At 36.6% G+C, this 18,215-nt stretch overlaps 1 protein-coding gene across 9 annotated transcripts in view; it reads right to left on the bottom strand.

Annotated features, from left to right (window-relative positions):
- Window positions 1-18,215, bottom strand: part of TBC1D5 (TBC1 domain family member 5) — a 318,486-nt gene that overhangs the window by 53,185 nt on the left and 247,086 nt on the right. For all 9 annotated transcript variants that reach the window (XM_039571945.1, XM_039571951.1, XM_039571935.1 and 6 more), the window contains 2 exons: window positions 6,664-6,749; window positions 720-991 (listed from right to left, as the gene is read on the bottom strand). In XM_039571945.1, the coding sequence (XP_039427879.1) occupies window positions 720-991; window positions 6,664-6,749 (358 nt within the window). The remainder of the gene's footprint in view (window positions 1-719; window positions 992-6,663; window positions 6,750-18,215) is intronic.

The following is an 18,215-nucleotide window of genomic DNA, read 5'->3' as shown; positions in this document are numbered from 1 at the left end:
AGATGAAAAGCAGTAACCTACCTTGAGCGTGGCAGAGTATAGCAAACAACTACCAAAGCTGAGCTTGTGAGTTTGTTGTTTGAGTAAGCTGTCCTCAAGAAATATAAGAAGAAAGGCTTAAGAAAAAGATGCAGCGTTTACTAAATAAAGTGCAGAGGGCCATCACAAATTACTAAAAGATAAATTCATGCTATGGCTCAAATAATTTCTTAAATAAGCTCCGCACATTCTAAAGGGAATAAGAATTTGTTTATTAACAATTACTCTCTAACTTCCTTCACTTATTATTATGTATTTACCTAATACTGTTATGCATGGGATTTTTTGCCAATAACCTGAAAAAACATATATGAAATTAGTTTCCCAGTTAAAAATAAGTTGCATTTAAAAACCTGAAAAATTACTTGGCTCACGTTTATGGTAATGATGTAGTTTGTTGGTCTGTCTGATGCAGTTTCTGGTTAATATATTTTTAAAGGTTCAAAACTTCTTACAGTATTTGTATATTCTTGAGATAACATCTAATTCCGTATTGCACTGCAAATGTGCTGTTGTACTTGGCATAGGCATCCTGCCTAACAAAATACTTTTTTTTGCTGTTTCCTCCAAATATGTACACGCTGATATAAAAATCAATAGAAGAAAGAACTTTCTTCAGCCCTGAAGATGTACGAAAAAGCTTCCCTCAGTCACGGCACTGCCACACCTCTCCCCTTTACCTTTGCCCAGCTGAACTGGCATGCTTTCAGACTTCATCATCCTCTGCTGCTGTGACTGGTGGTGGTGCTGCTGCTGCTGGTGGTGCTGCTGGGGCTGGGGGACTTCCACTGTGCTCCTGGTTGGCATTGAAGAGGGAGGGAAGCTGCTCCCGCCGGCAGGAGTGCCCACTGCCCCACCTGAAGCCATGGCTGGAGCAATGAGCTTTCGGCCAAAATTCAGTAAGCTGTTGGAGACTTTGTTAATGTTCAGAGGGGCGGCCTTAGCACTGGCACTGAGAAAAGAAGAGGAGAAATTATCACATCATTGCCAATGGTTTGGACAGGAACAGCCATACATGCATCATTCTTCAAAACTGGGAGATAAAAATCCAAGATTTGAATGTTACAAAGAAGGTGTTTTACTACAGTTGCACTGGAATACACACAGAGACCAGAGACCACAGGGACTGGGTGTGGTATGCATGGTGTGGTATGCATTTTTTCCAACCAGTAGTGGACAAAATTTTTGGTCCTTCTCCTTGAAAAATGCAGACTAACCCCAAACAAAGTGAGTTTGTACCAATGTCCTTAAATTGCCTTCCTAAATTAAAAAAAAAAAAAAAGAAAAAAAAAGAAAAGTGACAAAAAGCAAACCAGGCTCTACAGAATCAAAAACTTTATAAAATTGATTTTTTGCACTTATTTGAAGACTGCTTTAATATTTATTTCTGCTAGATTAAATTCTCTCCAATGTTTAAAATGACTCAACCCCAAACATTTCTTTCAGCAAACAAAGCTAACATTAGACTGTACTTTTAGGTTAGCAGAGCTAGATATCTCTTGCTCTGAGTTCACCTTCTGCCCAGCCCAATCATTTCAAGCCAAGCACTTTTTAACAGGAATCCTGATTTCTAAAGAGATTTTGCTGAAGAACTGCTTCAGGGTATAACACATACACTGAATCATTATCATTGTTGCTTTTTAACTACAGGGCTATTTAATTCACTTCAGTTATATGCAACATTAAGAATGAGGAAATTGTCAAACCATTTAATTTGTCTAAAATAAAGAGACAAAGAACCTTCTAATTCCCAGTGGAAGTGTTCACACAACCCACAGATCAGCAAAGCCATTCCTATCTGTTCATGCAATAATTTCCTGCTGTATATAATTAATGCTTGAAATACCCTTCACAGAAATATATCACAACCACAAAGACCTTTTCACTCCTGAGGTTTTATTTTACTAATCTGTATTTTTATGATATAAAGAGCTGTCCTTTAAAAACATGAAGAAATGTATTAAAACCAACACAATCCAGTGATTACTGGGGTGTAATAGCTTTACAATGTTTTGGGGAAGTTAAACTAAAAATAAACTACAAATGAATTAATACGGGTAACTTGTAACTTCTGCAGACACCTGGAAGACTAATTTTGATTTTGCTTTTCCTCTAATTTCTCTATTTGTCTCCAGAGATTTTTTTTAGAATACACAATACAAACATGCACACACTTATAGAGCACATCCAGAAAATAACAACAGCTGAGTTGTTCAGAATCAGGCTACTCAGAATAGATGGAAAAGGAGAGCTATCAGAAAGAAGTATGAGAACCTGCACGCTCACAAGATACAGCCCCAAGCTGTATGGGGGCACTTCTGCCATATACTGGTGATGAAGAAAGATGGCATCTAGAATTTTTTAGGAGGAACAGCAGTGCAGAGACTGGGACCAAATGTTGCTTCCCAGTTTATGGAAGCTGGGAAGGAATGATTGCTGAATAATAATTACAGGATGTTTCTGTCTCTCCCCATCGTATTGATAGCTGCTGGTGTTACAAAAAGTCTTTCCATAGTCACCTGAGAATGACTGACAAAGTCACTACACGGAAAGCATCTGCAGAACTACAAAATACTCTTGCAGGAGGTCCAAATGGTTTCAAAAGCAAACTGAGAAGTTGTGAGACTGAAATGTTAATGGTTAATGACTCAAACAATTGCTGATGTGCAAAAGCTGCAGGTGCTTTGCTGAGGCCAGGTTTGCACCCCCCAGCTGAAGGGGAGGAGGAGAGTTTTGGATGTTTGGTGGCTTCTGGGTGAGAAGCAGAAGTCTGCTGACCCTGACCCTAAAAGAAATCCAGAGACTGTAGTGCGCTCGCTCCATGTGGTGCCTGCACTGACCGATCCAAGGATTGCTGGTGTATCACAGTGCTGGATCTTTGCTGCAGCACAAAATGGAATTTCTGGTTATAGCTGATTTGGCTCCCCTAACAGCTAGAGCACCCAACACTGCAAACCTAACAGCCACAACACAAACACCCATGTGATCGAGCATTAATGGGTCGGTTTCAAAGTCCCCTTCTAATTCTCCTGCCTGGGCAGCGAAGGAGCCAACAGAGAGTCTGGCTTACAGTTTATTACAGGCAATTGAATGCCAATACTGCGCCTTTAACCACTGCTCAACTGGCACGTACTTGGAAGGGAGGGAAACACACCTTTTACAGCCTCCTGCAGGGGTATGAATATTCACCCGTGACTGCACAGGCTGTGCAATGAACAGTCTCATTCCCTCTGGGCAGGAAATTCATTGGAGGAAACCCCCCTGAAAAGGTGGGGGAAGCAACAACAGCAGTGAGAAAAGCACTTCATGAGACTGAAGTTGAGATTCCACCTGAGAAATATTAAGTCCAAGCTGTCAAACAACTTGAGCCACTAAAGGGTAACCCCTCCAGACCAAGCCCTCTGAGACTTGTATTGTCAGCTTTTGCCAGGAATGATGCCAGCACACTCCCACCGAAGATCAAAGGACATGAGTCCTCCCTAAGGGCGGCCCCCTCAGGAGTCCAACACTTTGGTCCCCTCACACCCTCCGGAACCTAGACTTACCAGTTTAACCAGTTCTGAGTGAGTGATGGCTGGTGGATTTATATGAGAAGGCTCACAGGAAACAGCCAGGGAGATTTGATAATCACTTTTCCCTAGGGCCCTTTTTAATTTTTGGTTATTTTTGTGGTAAATACAGGAGAACAAATGTCAGCATTTCAAACTGAAGTTGCTGCTCTAGTGGATTATGCCAGACAAGAAAAGGAATTGGATAAGTTAATCAAGACTCAATGGATTGCTTCTTCTTTTTAATAATCTGCCTGTAGTAGGCTGGGTTTTCTCTTTTTATAGGAACCTGCTAACAGATGAGGTCATACCAGTAATAACTTGGCTGAGATTCAGAGTCCAAACTTTAGTATATTTAGCATATTTTTTTCCCTCAGTCTACGGAAAACAATCACTAAAGTTGTAGTTTGGTGTGGTATGTATCACTCACTCACCTGAAACATTACCTTAGAGGGAAGATAATGGCTTGCACATTGAGTCCATTTATGTTGTCTCTAAGTCTAGAACCTTGACAATCACAAAAAAACCCCCTTGACTTTGCACAAAAAATTGTACTAACCAAAAATAAATTATTTACTCGGACGGGCCACCTGAGCAACAAAGCCACTGGATACTTTGAGCTAAACGTATCATTGGAATCGTGATGGTCCACAGACGCAGGAAACAAAGCTTTTACAGAAGCTTGTGTATTTGTGTCCAGCAGCTTGTTTCTTTCTTGTTTATTTTTTTTTAGCTATATTTTGCTTAATAGAAAGTGACAGTTGTCCTTCTACACTGATTTGCTGCTTTGACATATATGTACACCAGGACAAGTTAGTTTATTTGCATTTTTCAGATGGTTGGAAAGAGACTTTTTGAGAAAAACTTCATTTTACAGGAACAATAAACATAAACAATTTCTAAGCCTTCATGTCCGAAACATGATTTTTAGAAATGCTTCCAACAGTAACATGCAAGGATGTTTTAGAATTACATGACAATTAGAAAGGATAGTTATCACAGCTCCTAAAAACCTGTGGTGTGATTTGGCTGTGCTATGAACTGACACTGCTAATGATCAGCTCAGAACACATATAAATTCATGAAAAATAAATAATGATGGTATCTAAATACCTTTTCAAGAGGTGGTTTAAAAAAATGTATTATGAAGTAAAATCTGTGCAATTTCTCTGAATGACAGCTTCAGAAAATGAACAATAGTGAGGTGCTACATCTCTGGAGGAGTGACATTAAAACTGAGCTGAAGTTCAGGAAAATAAGAACAATGTGTCTATTTCTTACCATTTAAATGTCTGATATATTAATGCAAAGGATGATTACAGCCATTAAACATGGATCAATCTACATTTTAGCCATCTAAATGTACCAGACATGTACAACAATTACAAGAAAAATACTGATTGATTATGTTGTTGAGTTATCAGCAGATGCATTTAAAAGTAAGGCATCAGTTTAAAAATATGAGTATCAAGGAGACGTGAATTCCATCTATGAAGCAAACAATTTTGTTTCATCACAATAAGCATCATTGACCTTGACTGTGAATGGTGTATTTTTAAACTAGCAGTAGGAAGATGATTCAATCTCTGCAGTTTTCTGCTAAGATGGAAATGTTTTGTTTTAAGCAGGCCTTATTCAAAGGCATTTCTCTTTTCAGTAAGTAATCATTACAAAGAGATGAGAGACAAATACATGAATATGGCCAATTAAAAAGTTTTACATGTGATAAAATAAGCAATATATATTAGAGATTTGTCAAGATATTTTAAACATATCACTGAGCCTGTGGAATTAAAGGTGAAAATGATGTGGTAGTTGATTTAATCCATCTCTGCTCACTGCAGAAACATTTCCTAATGTTACATCTTGCAGTTCTCTCCCTAGTGCAATCTTAAACAGTTTTACCACATTTGACCTACTCTAAGTGTTTTTGTCTTGAGATGAATTTATCTCAGCTTTTCTTATATCTGAATTATTCTAAACAACTTTCCATCTCCTTTGGTGAGTACTCTGTGTATGTGTGTGCAATTAATTTATATTCCTACAGAGATCCAATGAATTTTTTTTTCTTGGAATTTAGGTTTCCAGCAGGTGTCATTCTTGTTTGGGCTTTATGATTTACTTGTTTTTTCAAAATCCTTGAAATCTTTCTTTTTGAAACTTCAAACAACTTATTTCTCCAGTTAGGCAACATTTGAGATAATTTTTCAAAAGAGTAAGTAAAAACATTAAGAAAATGCAATAGAATGCAGTAATTTTGACACCTGTCCTCAACTTTAAAGCCTGATTTATAAAGAAAGAGATGCTTCTGCAGTCACTGTACTTAGCTTTAATTTCTGCCTCTTTGTCCATTTTTAAAAGCTTTTGAAACTACTCCATTTTAATTTTAGTTGGCTTTTAATGTAGCTGATTTCAACAGAATGTGACAGAGATGCAAAGGTCCAAAAGCCAGCAAGTTCTAATGAATCAGCAGGCAGAGGGTATGGCTGGGGCCATGTGCAACCCAAGAAACTGCCTGTAACTGTGTCAATTGAAGCATTATCTCTTGTGCTGGCTTGCCCTGCAGCCACCAGGAGCCACCAGGCATCAGCACTCACCTTGTGGCCACCCAGATAATACAGCCTTGATGAGGAATATTGGCATTATTGATACAAACCACTTCTAAAAGAAGGGAGGAAAAGTTTTGTAAAAATTACTTCAAACTGGATTTACATTAATTCAACTTAACTTAGACAGCTTCTGGTACACATACTCCAGGTGCATTATCAGAATTAGTTCAGCTACAGAACTCACATTGGAAATGTTTTACCCACTGCTTTTAGGACACATCATTGTGTAAAAGTGCCCTTAGCCTTCCTTAAAAAGATGCTGCAAGTGACTGCAACACTATGTGTAAAAACTTCAATTTTTTCATGCAATAATAGTCAAGGGACAGATTTGAAATAAATGTCATGAAATAAACACATGTACTTCTAATAAGGCTTATGTAATTCATGTTTAGAATAAACGTGACTTCTGAAACATTTTGTTTATGTAAGGTCTTAGTTTGGTGAACACATATTTAGAAATAGCTTACCGGGTTTTGTTCATCAAGTCTGCTCCGCGTGCTTTGTAATAATCTAAATTTTGTTGGAACTGGTGAGTCACTGGTCTTGGATTTCGCTAAAAAATAAAAAAATACCTCATTGTAATTTTCTGGGAGATTTTAAGCAGAGACATGAAATACGTTCAATAATGAGGATTAGAAACTTACAGAACAATTTATTTTCCTGGGATCTTGGTTTCTCAAGGCAGTAATGTCGTTTACGTTAAAGTGAAGACTTAAAATACTTAACATAATACCAAATTCTACCTGTAAGTCCATTCCATGCTCACAGAAATCAGTACTCTTCCACGCAGTGATGAGGCTGTTTGCTGTAGTGGTAATATTCCTAATTAAATCAATAATTCTTGGACAAGAACAGATACCAATCCGATTTCTTCCTGCAGGTCAGGCATAGAATTTTACCACCCCCAAGCTAAAGTGCTATGCTTTTAAAGAAAATGGTAATAGTCTGGAGAAACGACAGCAAACATTTTGAACTTAATACATCACTAGCACTGTCTCTGTTAAGTGAAGAATTAATTTTAGTGAGACAACCTGAGCACTCCCACTAGATGGCATACGGAGCCTATTTTTGCTCTCCAAATTTCACCCTGCTCAAAACTGAGGCCATGAATAAAGAACTGTTGCCCTATAATAAAGAGTATATAATTAATATTGAAACCAGAATCCACTTGCTATTCTCCACTTCTGACACAATGAAACTCTTTCACAGAATCATGCTGCCTTCAGTAGTTCTGAAATGATCCTTTTGGGATCTAAGAATACATTGAACATTAAGCATAGACTCTAGTATATGCATAAAGTATCTTGATTGAATGCATGCATCCTGACGGACACTATTTGGAGGGGCAAGTAAATATTTTTAAATAAAAAAATTTTCATGCAGATGGAGACAAAATAACAGAGCGGTGCACAGGAGCTTTTTTTTTTAAAAAAAATACATATAAATGAGAAATGGCTTAAATAATTTCTAGTGTAAGAGAAAACAAAATTGTAAATTTCTGCATAATGATCAGATATATTGTATAAAAGATGTAAATACTTTCTAAGTATTAAGGTTTAATCATTTATTGGCTGTTGCCTTATATTCTGATCTGCCTTCTTAAGTCCTGCTAGTAGTCAGTACAGTTTTAGTGAACTATACATTGACCTTTGCAAAACAGTTGTTCACAGGTGAGAGTACATTATATTTTTGACACAGTCAGTCTTCAGCTGTTTCAGTTTCACATGTTGTGTATTTACTCTCCAGATTTCATTACAGACTGGAGTATCCACAGTCGTACCATCTCATTTTCCGCATGCAGATAGCCCTCCTTTCTTGAAAACCTTGTTTTTGGAGGAGGATACAGGACTTGAATTTTAAAGACCAAAACACTGCATGAGCACAAAAGGAGAAAAGAAAATTTATAGAATTGGTAGATACCAAAGGCCAGGATGATTTCTGGAAGCATATTTAAGGGTGGGAATTTCCAGATTGTTTCCTGCAGTTAGACTTAATCTTGTATGAAATGTCTCATTTTCTTTCTTTGGAAACACAATAAACATTTTAAACGTATATGCTGTTTGTAATGTTCATTAAAAAATGAAGCGACTAAAAGCTATTAGACAAGCATTAAAAAAATTCTCATCTATCCTACCACCCATACTGTAATGGTCGTTCTACATTTTTCATCTCCTGTTATAAAAACAATGTTTCAATAACTCTACCTATTCATAGAGCTTGAAAGTCAGTCCTCATCAACTGACAGCAATAACAATGAATCAGCTTTAGTTACTATTGCTCTAGTTTGGTAATTCAATACATTTCTATGATAATCAAATCCAAACTGACGTGATGAGGATAACTGATGGTGCTGCGACTTCTACACGAGTAATCAAACAGTGTAACTTTTCTCCTATGAATTAAGTAACTTCTTTCTTTACACGTCTTGAAGTGTAAGGTTGAAGGGTAAGAGATGGCTAAAATAATGGGCACTTCTAACCCAAAAGACAACTTTTCGCAAAATACACGTTACCATGTATTTGCTAGCCAGCTTTGCAATTTGCTTCCAATAACTCAGTATATATTGAAAGTTAGCAAAAACATTGAAGTTTCTTTTCCAACACCCAATAAATAAAAAAGATTATTACACATTGCTTCTGAATTAAATAAAAACTCAAAACCAAAACAAGAGGAAAAGATCATGTGGAACAGTATCTTGAAACATATTTATGCAGAAATGACAAGCAATTGAAGACACGAAAGGCTGATCTGCTATCTAAGCACTTAAAGCCATTAATAGGAATAACATCTAACTCGAACATATGAATGAGGCTCAAGCATTACTTTCACAGGGGCCTATTTAAATTCCTATGAGGTTTAAAGGTATCAAAGGAAGAAGCAGTTTAAAGTACTATTACATGCAGTGAAAAAAGAGCTCTCTGAAAAAACATTAGAAATGCAATATAATAAATACCAAGGGTTACTACTGCAACTTCTTTTGTAGCATCACTGAGAGATCCTCTCAAAAAATTTCAATATTTAAAAAAACCTAACCTCGCATATATGTTAGCAGACAAGTATCTGTGAAGTAGCAGAAAATGTAAATACTTCTGAGAACTGAAATTCAGACAGTAAAAACACATTATTTTGAAGATTATGATCTTTATGTTACTGTGGTTGTCCTTTAAATTTTGTATTCTTTTCAACCATTTCAGTAAGTTAAATGTAAAAAGCAGAACAGAAAACCTACATAATTACAATGTTTCTTCCTTAAGAATTTTAAACTAATTCCCCTCTCTAAGCATTCAATTTGAGCTGTCCCCTAAATTACAATCCATGTATTAGAACTAAAGGCTAAGCAATTTATTTACAAAAAACATACCTCTGTTGCTTAAAATATTCACAGCAACCAGGTTTTTCCTACACAGTGCCATTTAGAATGATCCAACTTGTATTTTTCATACTTACTTTATTTTACTTAAATAAATAAAGTTATTCCTTTTCTTTTTCAATTTATGTACATTATTTTGCTATGAACTTAGGTAAATTTTTTTCTTGTAAAAGTATAATGTTAAAATGACAGTGAAATCAATCCTTCAAATTTACAGTTTGCTGAATCCCTCCAAGAAATTGTGTGAGGGCATTATAGAGATTAACACGTATATGATTTTCCCCTTGTAAAGAAACAGAGCAGAAATCAGAGAGAAAAGCTGTCTATGTCAACACTAGACCCCCCTTTCCCACACCCATTTTGTGGGAGAGGTCTGCTGGATTTATAATTCTTCTAATCTTAATGTCTATCTAGAGCGAACATAGTTTCAACGGGTAGAAAATGCCCAGCTTATGCTTTTAAAAGGACAGTGTATGAAATTCAGATATAGAAACACACAGAAATTGATGTGATATTGGACTTTGTTTCTTCAAAATGTATTAGCCACAGTCCAAAGGGAAAAAAAGCCTGAAAATGTTTCAGGTATCTCTGAGGCATTCCTGCCTCTGAGCCTTTCCTTGCCTAAAAGATCCCCCCGCCTGCCCGCCCCATCCCTGGCTCATTTGCCTGATGAAGTCCTCTCCCTGTCCTCCTGTCTATTCTCAGCCACCATCAGACTGACTCACTCCAATTCCCATGGCTGCCAGGAGGTTCTTGGGAACTTTCTATTTGCCTTTATCCTCTTCCAGGGATATGGGGCCAAGGTAAGTTACACCCACAGCTGCACTTTTGCGAGGTGGGGGATTGATGCTGTGGTCAGAATCACACTGAATGCAGCAGATTCCCTACCTGCACAAACTGCTGAAAAGCAACTCCCATCAGCTAAGGATCATGCTCCATTATGCTCAAATTCCCAGATAAACCCCTTTTCCTCCCTAGCCTCTGGAGACACATTGCATCACATTACCCCCGGAATAGACAGGATATAGCAAAGCACGTTTGTGCGTGACAGAGTCACAGGCTGTTCTACAATGAACCTGATTCACCTTCTAAATACACAGCATGTTTGAAAGTTTACATGCAGGTGCAAGTGGAGGAATCTCCAGAACACTCTTCTTTGTTGAGGTATATTATTTTCTCCCTTTTTAGTTTTATTAACAAGGGGAAAAATCAAATACAATTTTGCACAAAATCTGAAGGTTCAGAATAAAAGACAAGAATGAAAAAAGATTTTCAATATATCTAACAGAAAATGAGACTTATTTTAGCAAACATGCTATTGCCTCAATGCCAAGGGAAAAGCACTTGTCATTAGAGAAATGAATCGCTCAGCTGTTTATAAGCAAAAAGCTCTGGGGGAATTTCTCACGGCCCAAACCACAAAGCATTGCAGGGTTACACAAACATATGTTGCAGGTGTTTTGGGGTAGGCAGGTGGGAAAACCTCAGCTACTAAAAAAATATTCCACTTAATAGATTGTATCCAAAACTAGATAACCTCAATGCAACAGAGAAAAACCAAACAAAACAGCAGCAGTGAATTCTAAATCCAGGCACAGTAGGCTTTCCAAAATAATCATCTCACTAGTGCCCAATGGAATTTTTTAAAACTAATTTTTTCCAATATATTAAACAAATGCTGCCAAACATTTATCTTTTTCCCCCCTAAAATACTAATATTTTAAGCCTAAACCAAAAACCAGACTGAAGCAAACATATGTAAAAAGAAAAGAAGGATCATGATGCAACATTGTCCAACTTATTTGAACAATTATTTTTAGGAAGCCAATTTTCTCCTTTTTCCCCTCTTCAGCTGACATGGTAATATTTGATTTCTTCATAATTCTTGTACTGCCTAAGACATTTTTGTATTAAAATTCTATTTTTTCCCTTTCATTTGTTTCTAATGAAAGTTGGACAGTCACGTGACTCTAAATTCAAATAGGACTGAGAAATCAGGAAAGGTTTACCTTTTCCTGCTAGATCATCTTTGCTTCTTTCTTCAATAAAGATGACATGAACATAGAAAAAATTTGGACTGGGAACAGAGCTGATATATAGCAGCTGAGATGTGCATAAGTTTGTTCAGTTCAGAAGCAGCTTTTCTACTGGGCACTAATAATTAATATGAAGTATTTAATAATTATTCCCTAATAATTATTAAATAATTATTAAATACTGAACTTCATCTTTCCTCTTTTTATTCTTTTGTCAGATATTTAAGCAGCTGTCTCCACCCCACATGAACTGACTTACACAGTATAATCAAAGGCTTAACATTACAGAAACATATCACAGTATTTTGTATACTAAACAACCAACCCACCCCAAACTCCAAAGCACCCAAAGCAAACACCATTCCTCAAACAAAAACCCTTTCTTTTCACCTGCTAATTCTCCTCTTCCCTTATTATACCTTCTGTAGAACAAGCAACCTGCTGGAGCACAAAAGATATTTTATACGCCTATGAACCACTGAGTTATTAGAATGAAAAAAACCCAGCAAGACATTAGATGACATAAGGTACTATTGCCAGTTCAAAAGTGGTTCAAGGCCAAGAGCAAAATACCATCTAAAACATAGATTGATAGTATATCAATTCTGTGTATGAAAGCAGCACATGAAGTGTACACTGCACAGAACTAATAAAGAACTTCCTTTAATCACAGGAGTCAGGAGATCCATGCACTAATATTGGTGTTGGCAAAGGAATGCCATAATCCTTAAACTGGGAATAATGCTTCCTGTTTACATTTTTCAGAAGATGCTTAGGGTCTCAGTCATGGACCTTGTTATTTACAATGCAATAACAGCATGAAGAATTGTCATATTTAATTGTTTCTAAAGAAAAGTAAGAGTTTGGTTTTTTTTTTTCCTAAGCAAGAAAATTACTCAGAAAAAACTGAAAAGGAAATAAAATTCAGTTAATGGGGTCAAGAATGGAAGACACCCCTGAACTCTGATTAGGCTTATAATAAATTATCTCCAGTTTTGTTACGTGACAACCCTCCATTCCCCTGGCAACTAGAAATTTCAGACACCAGGAAGATATTTTAAATACTGTGCGTTATGGTCTGTTTTTAACTTCATACACACATGCTTTCTCTCGCATGGGCATTCTATGACAAGAGATGAAGAACTGAAAAAAAATGACAAGTGAGATTTAAAAATGCTTCAGTGACTTGACTGAAAGAAATTTCTAGTTGTGTATTTTGGCTTCTTGTCCTAACTGCTTGGGAAGCCTTTTTTTATTTTCATTTATAGCATTACAGCATACTGCATTTTAACAGGTAGATCAAATCCTACCAAATCAGCTTTTATTGATATTCCAGACAAAAAGACTCCGACCTGCCAACGTTCAAGTTCATAACCTGTGTAAAATCCCCATCTTGCATCAACAGAATCGCTTAAGTACCTTTTAAATCTGCCTCTTAATTTAGTTGCCTATTTTTCAGCTGAACCCTTGGTTTTAAGAAGTAAATTAACTAAATAGTAAGGTATAAATCTGACAGTGTTCAGCTCTACCCTGTGACAGATTTATGCTCTGGCATCTTGCAGCCTTGTGCAGTTAGGAACAGGAGTTTTACAACATTGTGGAGGAAAGCTCCAGGCTTTTGAAGGGAACACACAGCAAGCCTCGCTTTAAACCCTGGAATGCTCCAAATTATGAGATTTAAAATATGACATCTTTATGTACAGAAAAGCTACCACATTATGGTTTTATTGGCACTCGTTTTGGACAACCTGCATAACTCACTGATGGCTTTGTGAGTAATGCAGTTATCCGAAGCTTATACACAACCCTTGTAAGCACCCTTACAGCATTATATCTTTTCCAGATACATGCTTGCACACAAATCTCACATATCAGGGAAAAACAAGAACATTTTAAGGTGCTATTTGGTTATTTCTGCTACGTGGCGAAGAAAGAGAATAATTCATGTTCTGTGTGTAGTGTGCTACGGAAAACCACTTGAAAAAGGTCCCCAGGGGAGTGAAAAAAGCTCCTTCACAGAGCCCCATGCACACACCACACCAAAAGGAATACGACATCCAAGTCTTTTCCTGTGAATCACAGAGAGAAGCTAAGGTCCTGGTGCTGCGGGACAAGCAACTCCTTTCATTTAGGATTCCAATAGTGAGGAATTATCCTGCAGAGCCATTTTGATCACTACTGCTCCTTAAAAAGACAAAGGACAAAGAAACAACATCTCCAAACCTAATTTTCCATAAAAATGGACAGCAAAGGATAAAACATACCATTCCCAGTTCTATCTTGACAGTATTTTGCTCTTTCAGAGAAGCACTTCCCAATACAAATTTACTCAATAGCCTTCATTACAACTGATACACTAGTATTTACTATAAAATATGTAGGCACACAAGCAGTATATATACATTTATATCAGAAGAGTCTGAACTCAAATTCCACCATAATAGATTGGATATGATATAGTAGCTAATCTTTCATATACTATTGAAAAGTTTAGAATCCATTTTTATAGAACTCACAGTTTGTGCTTTGCAGATTTTAGTAAATAAATTATGATATGGAGAACTTTTGATTAGGTAGAATCAAAGTGCTTTAAGTGTTTTAAGTGCTTCCTTTTGATAAACTACCTTGCAAACTAGAAATGATTAACTGAATTGTCAGGTTGCACATAAGAACCATAATCACCTCACTCTAACACTGTTAAATACATTTTACTAGTGTAATTTTATAAATAACATTATTACTTTTTTTAGGAGAGGGTCAGTAGCTTTAGATGACTTTTTAAACAGAAGTAAACCTATCAATTGAAAGAAACAGCCCCAAGAAATTCACAAGCAATAAGTTTTATTGGTAGCTAAAGTAATTAAGAGCTTAAAATGCTTAATCTTCTTGCTTTAGCAGCAAGTACAATCAGAATTGCTTTTACTTTGCTACTGAGGATGTCAACTTGCTCAAATAGAAGGAACAGTTTAAAAATTCCGTCTTCCAAAGAGAACTTTCTTGCCCATTGTCTTGGAGACTTGCAAATGTTAGCCAGAAGTAGAAACACTAGTTCCTAACTCACCTTTAGCCATTTCCTCTGAAAGACTCTGCACCTCCCCATCCTCCCAGAAATCAGCAGGCACACCTCCACTCCTTCCTGCTGGGCCACCCAAGATGGGCAATGAGAACAACGAGGTTACTTGGCTGGGCTCTGCTCTCGCTGCCAGCAGGGGACTGCAGCCCCATTTTGCTCAGCCCCACGCAGAACTGGGACACATCCTTTGCTTCTGCACCATCTTACCTGTGGCATGGCTTTAACTATGCAAGGTGTCACTGTTCTGGAAGCTTTGCTTTATTCCATATTATTTCTTACCATATTCCTATTAATTTAAATGTAATGGTTGTTTAACTTGTTTGGATACAGTATTTGTGAGGTGTTACCCACATTGCTGGCCTGTATGTGCAACACTAAGGAGAGAGCAACACTTGGGAACTGCATTGCCACTGGCAATCCAAGAGATCAGCTTTCTCCCTTGAGTGATGACTACTGTGTTGCATATGGTGCTGCAGAATGAGAAGGACTTTGAAAGGTTTCTCATTTGTAAAGTCTTGAATAGATGACTAATCAACCACTTTCCAAGTTTTTCTCCTGAAAATATTGCTTGTGACATCCAGGATATATTGAAGATGACTATTTTATGGTGGGTTGATTATGTGGTTAATCTACCAGTGAAGAGATTGCAATGAACTTTGAGAGAGATAAGAAAGCTGTTGTATCACAAGTATTGACCATGTAGCCTTTTTGCATTTTAAAATGTATAGGTGCACTGGGAAAGAAGGTGTTGAAACAAATGTACAAAAATGAAGCAGATTTTTAATTCATGGTACACTTACTATTTTTATGTGGTACTATGGCAACATGGTTATTCCAAGTAATTTATCATTAAACTCTTAGCCGCCTGTCATACCTTATTCTATTAATGAAACACAATAACTGAATTTTTAAATCAATAATTCTTAAAACAAAGCATAGACTATTTCATTGGAAAATGTAAGTTTCTAATTTTAAGAACATGAACATAAACAAAGAATAAGTTAGTATCATGGTCCACATTAGAAAGCTTTGCATGCAGTTAGAGCAAAAATGTTGATTTATTTTAAGTGAGGTGTTTAGATTACATCTAACTTTATTTGCAAATGGGAATGTTAGAACATCAAAATGCTTGAGTTCACTACAAGGAATTGAATGTGATTGTAAAAGCAGAGGTCGAGTTGAGAATGGTGCCACATTTTTGTCCATAAAAATCTATCTACCTTGCATTGAACATGCAAGATCTTAAACTTTCAGAATAAGGCAAATGGAAGTTCTCTGTGAATCACTGAAAGTATACGCATTTCTTTTTTGTTTCTCCTAAGTCCTTTTCTCCCAGATGAAGAGATGTGTAATCAGCTTTTCTGGAAAACCTCATTTCCTTTATCAATCATATCTCATGTAAAGGTAACTCTCCTTTAAAGTACAGGTGACCTTACTCAGTCAGGCAATTCTCCTTACTTAAAGTACAGGCAGCTCATACTGCACTAGGATATCCATTATCCCAGCTTCCTGATAACTTACTTTTCATGCACCTAACCCCCCCAGTGTATTATTGCTCCTGAAATATCAGTCAGATTCTTCATGATCAAAACTAAAAGTGTTTGTTCAGAGTCCCCCTCCCCCTTGCTGGTACCCCTGTAACGAAGTGGACCCGCACCCCAGCAGTACCTCTGCATGGAGGTACAAATTAATGAGCTGCTAATGCCGGAGCAGCGCCAGATCCCAACTTCTGATTGGCTGCAATCTGGTCATTAAAGAGAGGTAATTAAAGCCAGATTGCACACACAATGCTAACAAACAAACAAAACAACCCCAAACCTGCTTTTCTCCTGCCACAAACGGCAAAACAACAATACTGACATAACGGCAGTGTTCAAAGGACAGTTGCAGCTCTGCAGCAGCACCTCAGTTAATGAGTGTATAGAAAAGAATTTATCTGAAGAAGAAGAAAGTGAAACTCAACAGCCTTTCAGGCACATGAAACCAGCTTGGAGAAAACTCTGAGACGGTGGCAGCTACTTAAGAAGAAAATTCAGCTGAAAATAAATGTACAAAGAGTTTGGTTCAAAATTTCAGCAATGTGTTTTCCCCTTGTCACCCATTGCTCAGATAGTGAATAGTGTTAAAAGCTAGAATGCAGATTTTTCCAACTATTTGTTATATGAGTGATCACGACCATATTTTATTGCTTAAGTTTTCTGGCAGTACCTGTAATTTCAGTCATGACGAACTAATACAACTTCTTTGAAATGTCATGTATGCTTCTCCATGGATTTAGTTAGAATTTAATATTTATATAGCCACTTTCAATGTCAGCAGATAGCTAAAATACAATGTTGAGTAAATATAAGCAGCAGTAACTAGAATATTATTAGCATAAGTAACAAATTAATTTCCATCAACCAAGCACATTCTTTTTTTCTTTTTTTTTTAGCTGATAGCTCATGATAAAAGATGTCTCCACTGAATTAAGCTCCTAACTAGCTTGCTCAATGAATGGGGCAACTCACCATGTTAAAATATCTGAAAGCAAACTTATTTTACAGAAAAATGAAGAATAAATACAGTAAGCTTTCAGACAAAGGATAGTTGTCAGGTTCTTAGTATGCAATGCAAAACTGTAATATTCTATGTAGTGCTTTAGCTTTCTAATAAGTCATTGTGATAAGGTTAACACTTCAACATAGAACAACATACAAATAGGAACACCCAAAGATGAAAATTACTTTGCTTATGTTGCTGTATTAGAATTTTATTTGCTAAAGGGTGAAAACAGATTTTCAAAATTCACAGTTAACTTAAAACAATAGTTTTAAACCTTTTATTCCTAGCCCTGGCTGCCTTCAGGAAGGAAAGAACATCTGGTTATTTAAGGAACACAATATGTTCACATTTTCTATGACTTTTGTTTCTAATTGGGTTTTTTAATTTTTTTTTTTTATTTGAACAACTCTAGTTAGAACTATGTTTTTTAATCACTTTATATTTTTTCAATGCCCTATCTCCATATCTCTACTTCTTAATTTTGCTGCCTTTGCTTTGAAAATTAACAGTGCTCAATGGTTTTGATAAGGAAAAAAACTGAAGAAAATGAGCCACTCATGGTGTATTAAATATGCAGACACACACCTTCAGTAAATGTTTTTGGATATACATAAAAGAACCTTCCCTTATTTTTTCCTTTTACATATACACAATTTTAATAGCCCATTCTTCCATAAGAAGCTCTACTGTTACATTCAGAAGGACTGTAAGTGCATAGAAGTTACTTTAATATAAATAATTGAGGCAATTATCTGTTCAAAGATTGGAAATGTGAAACAAATGCTCTGCTAAGCAGGTTAACTTTATCAGCCTATGCAAAGACAACAACACTGATTTGAGCTTTTCATTCCACATTTTCCTAAGAAGTGGAGCTAGCCAAATGCAGAAAAGGCTGAAATTCAATTATTCTGCATTGATCCATACTCCTGCCTGTAAAATTAGTATCTCTCAGGCCCCCTCTCAGACACAGGTGCATTAACTTGTTTTCAGCTATTA

The sequence above is a fragment of the Corvus cornix genome, chromosome 2 (genome assembly GCF_000738735.6).
Source record: "Corvus cornix cornix isolate S_Up_H32 chromosome 2, ASM73873v5, whole genome shotgun sequence".
Taxonomy (NCBI): Eukaryota; Metazoa; Chordata; class Aves; order Passeriformes; family Corvidae; genus Corvus; species Corvus cornix.
The sequence above is the reverse complement of the archived record's forward strand: the minus strand, read 5'-3'. Positions and strand labels throughout refer to the sequence as shown.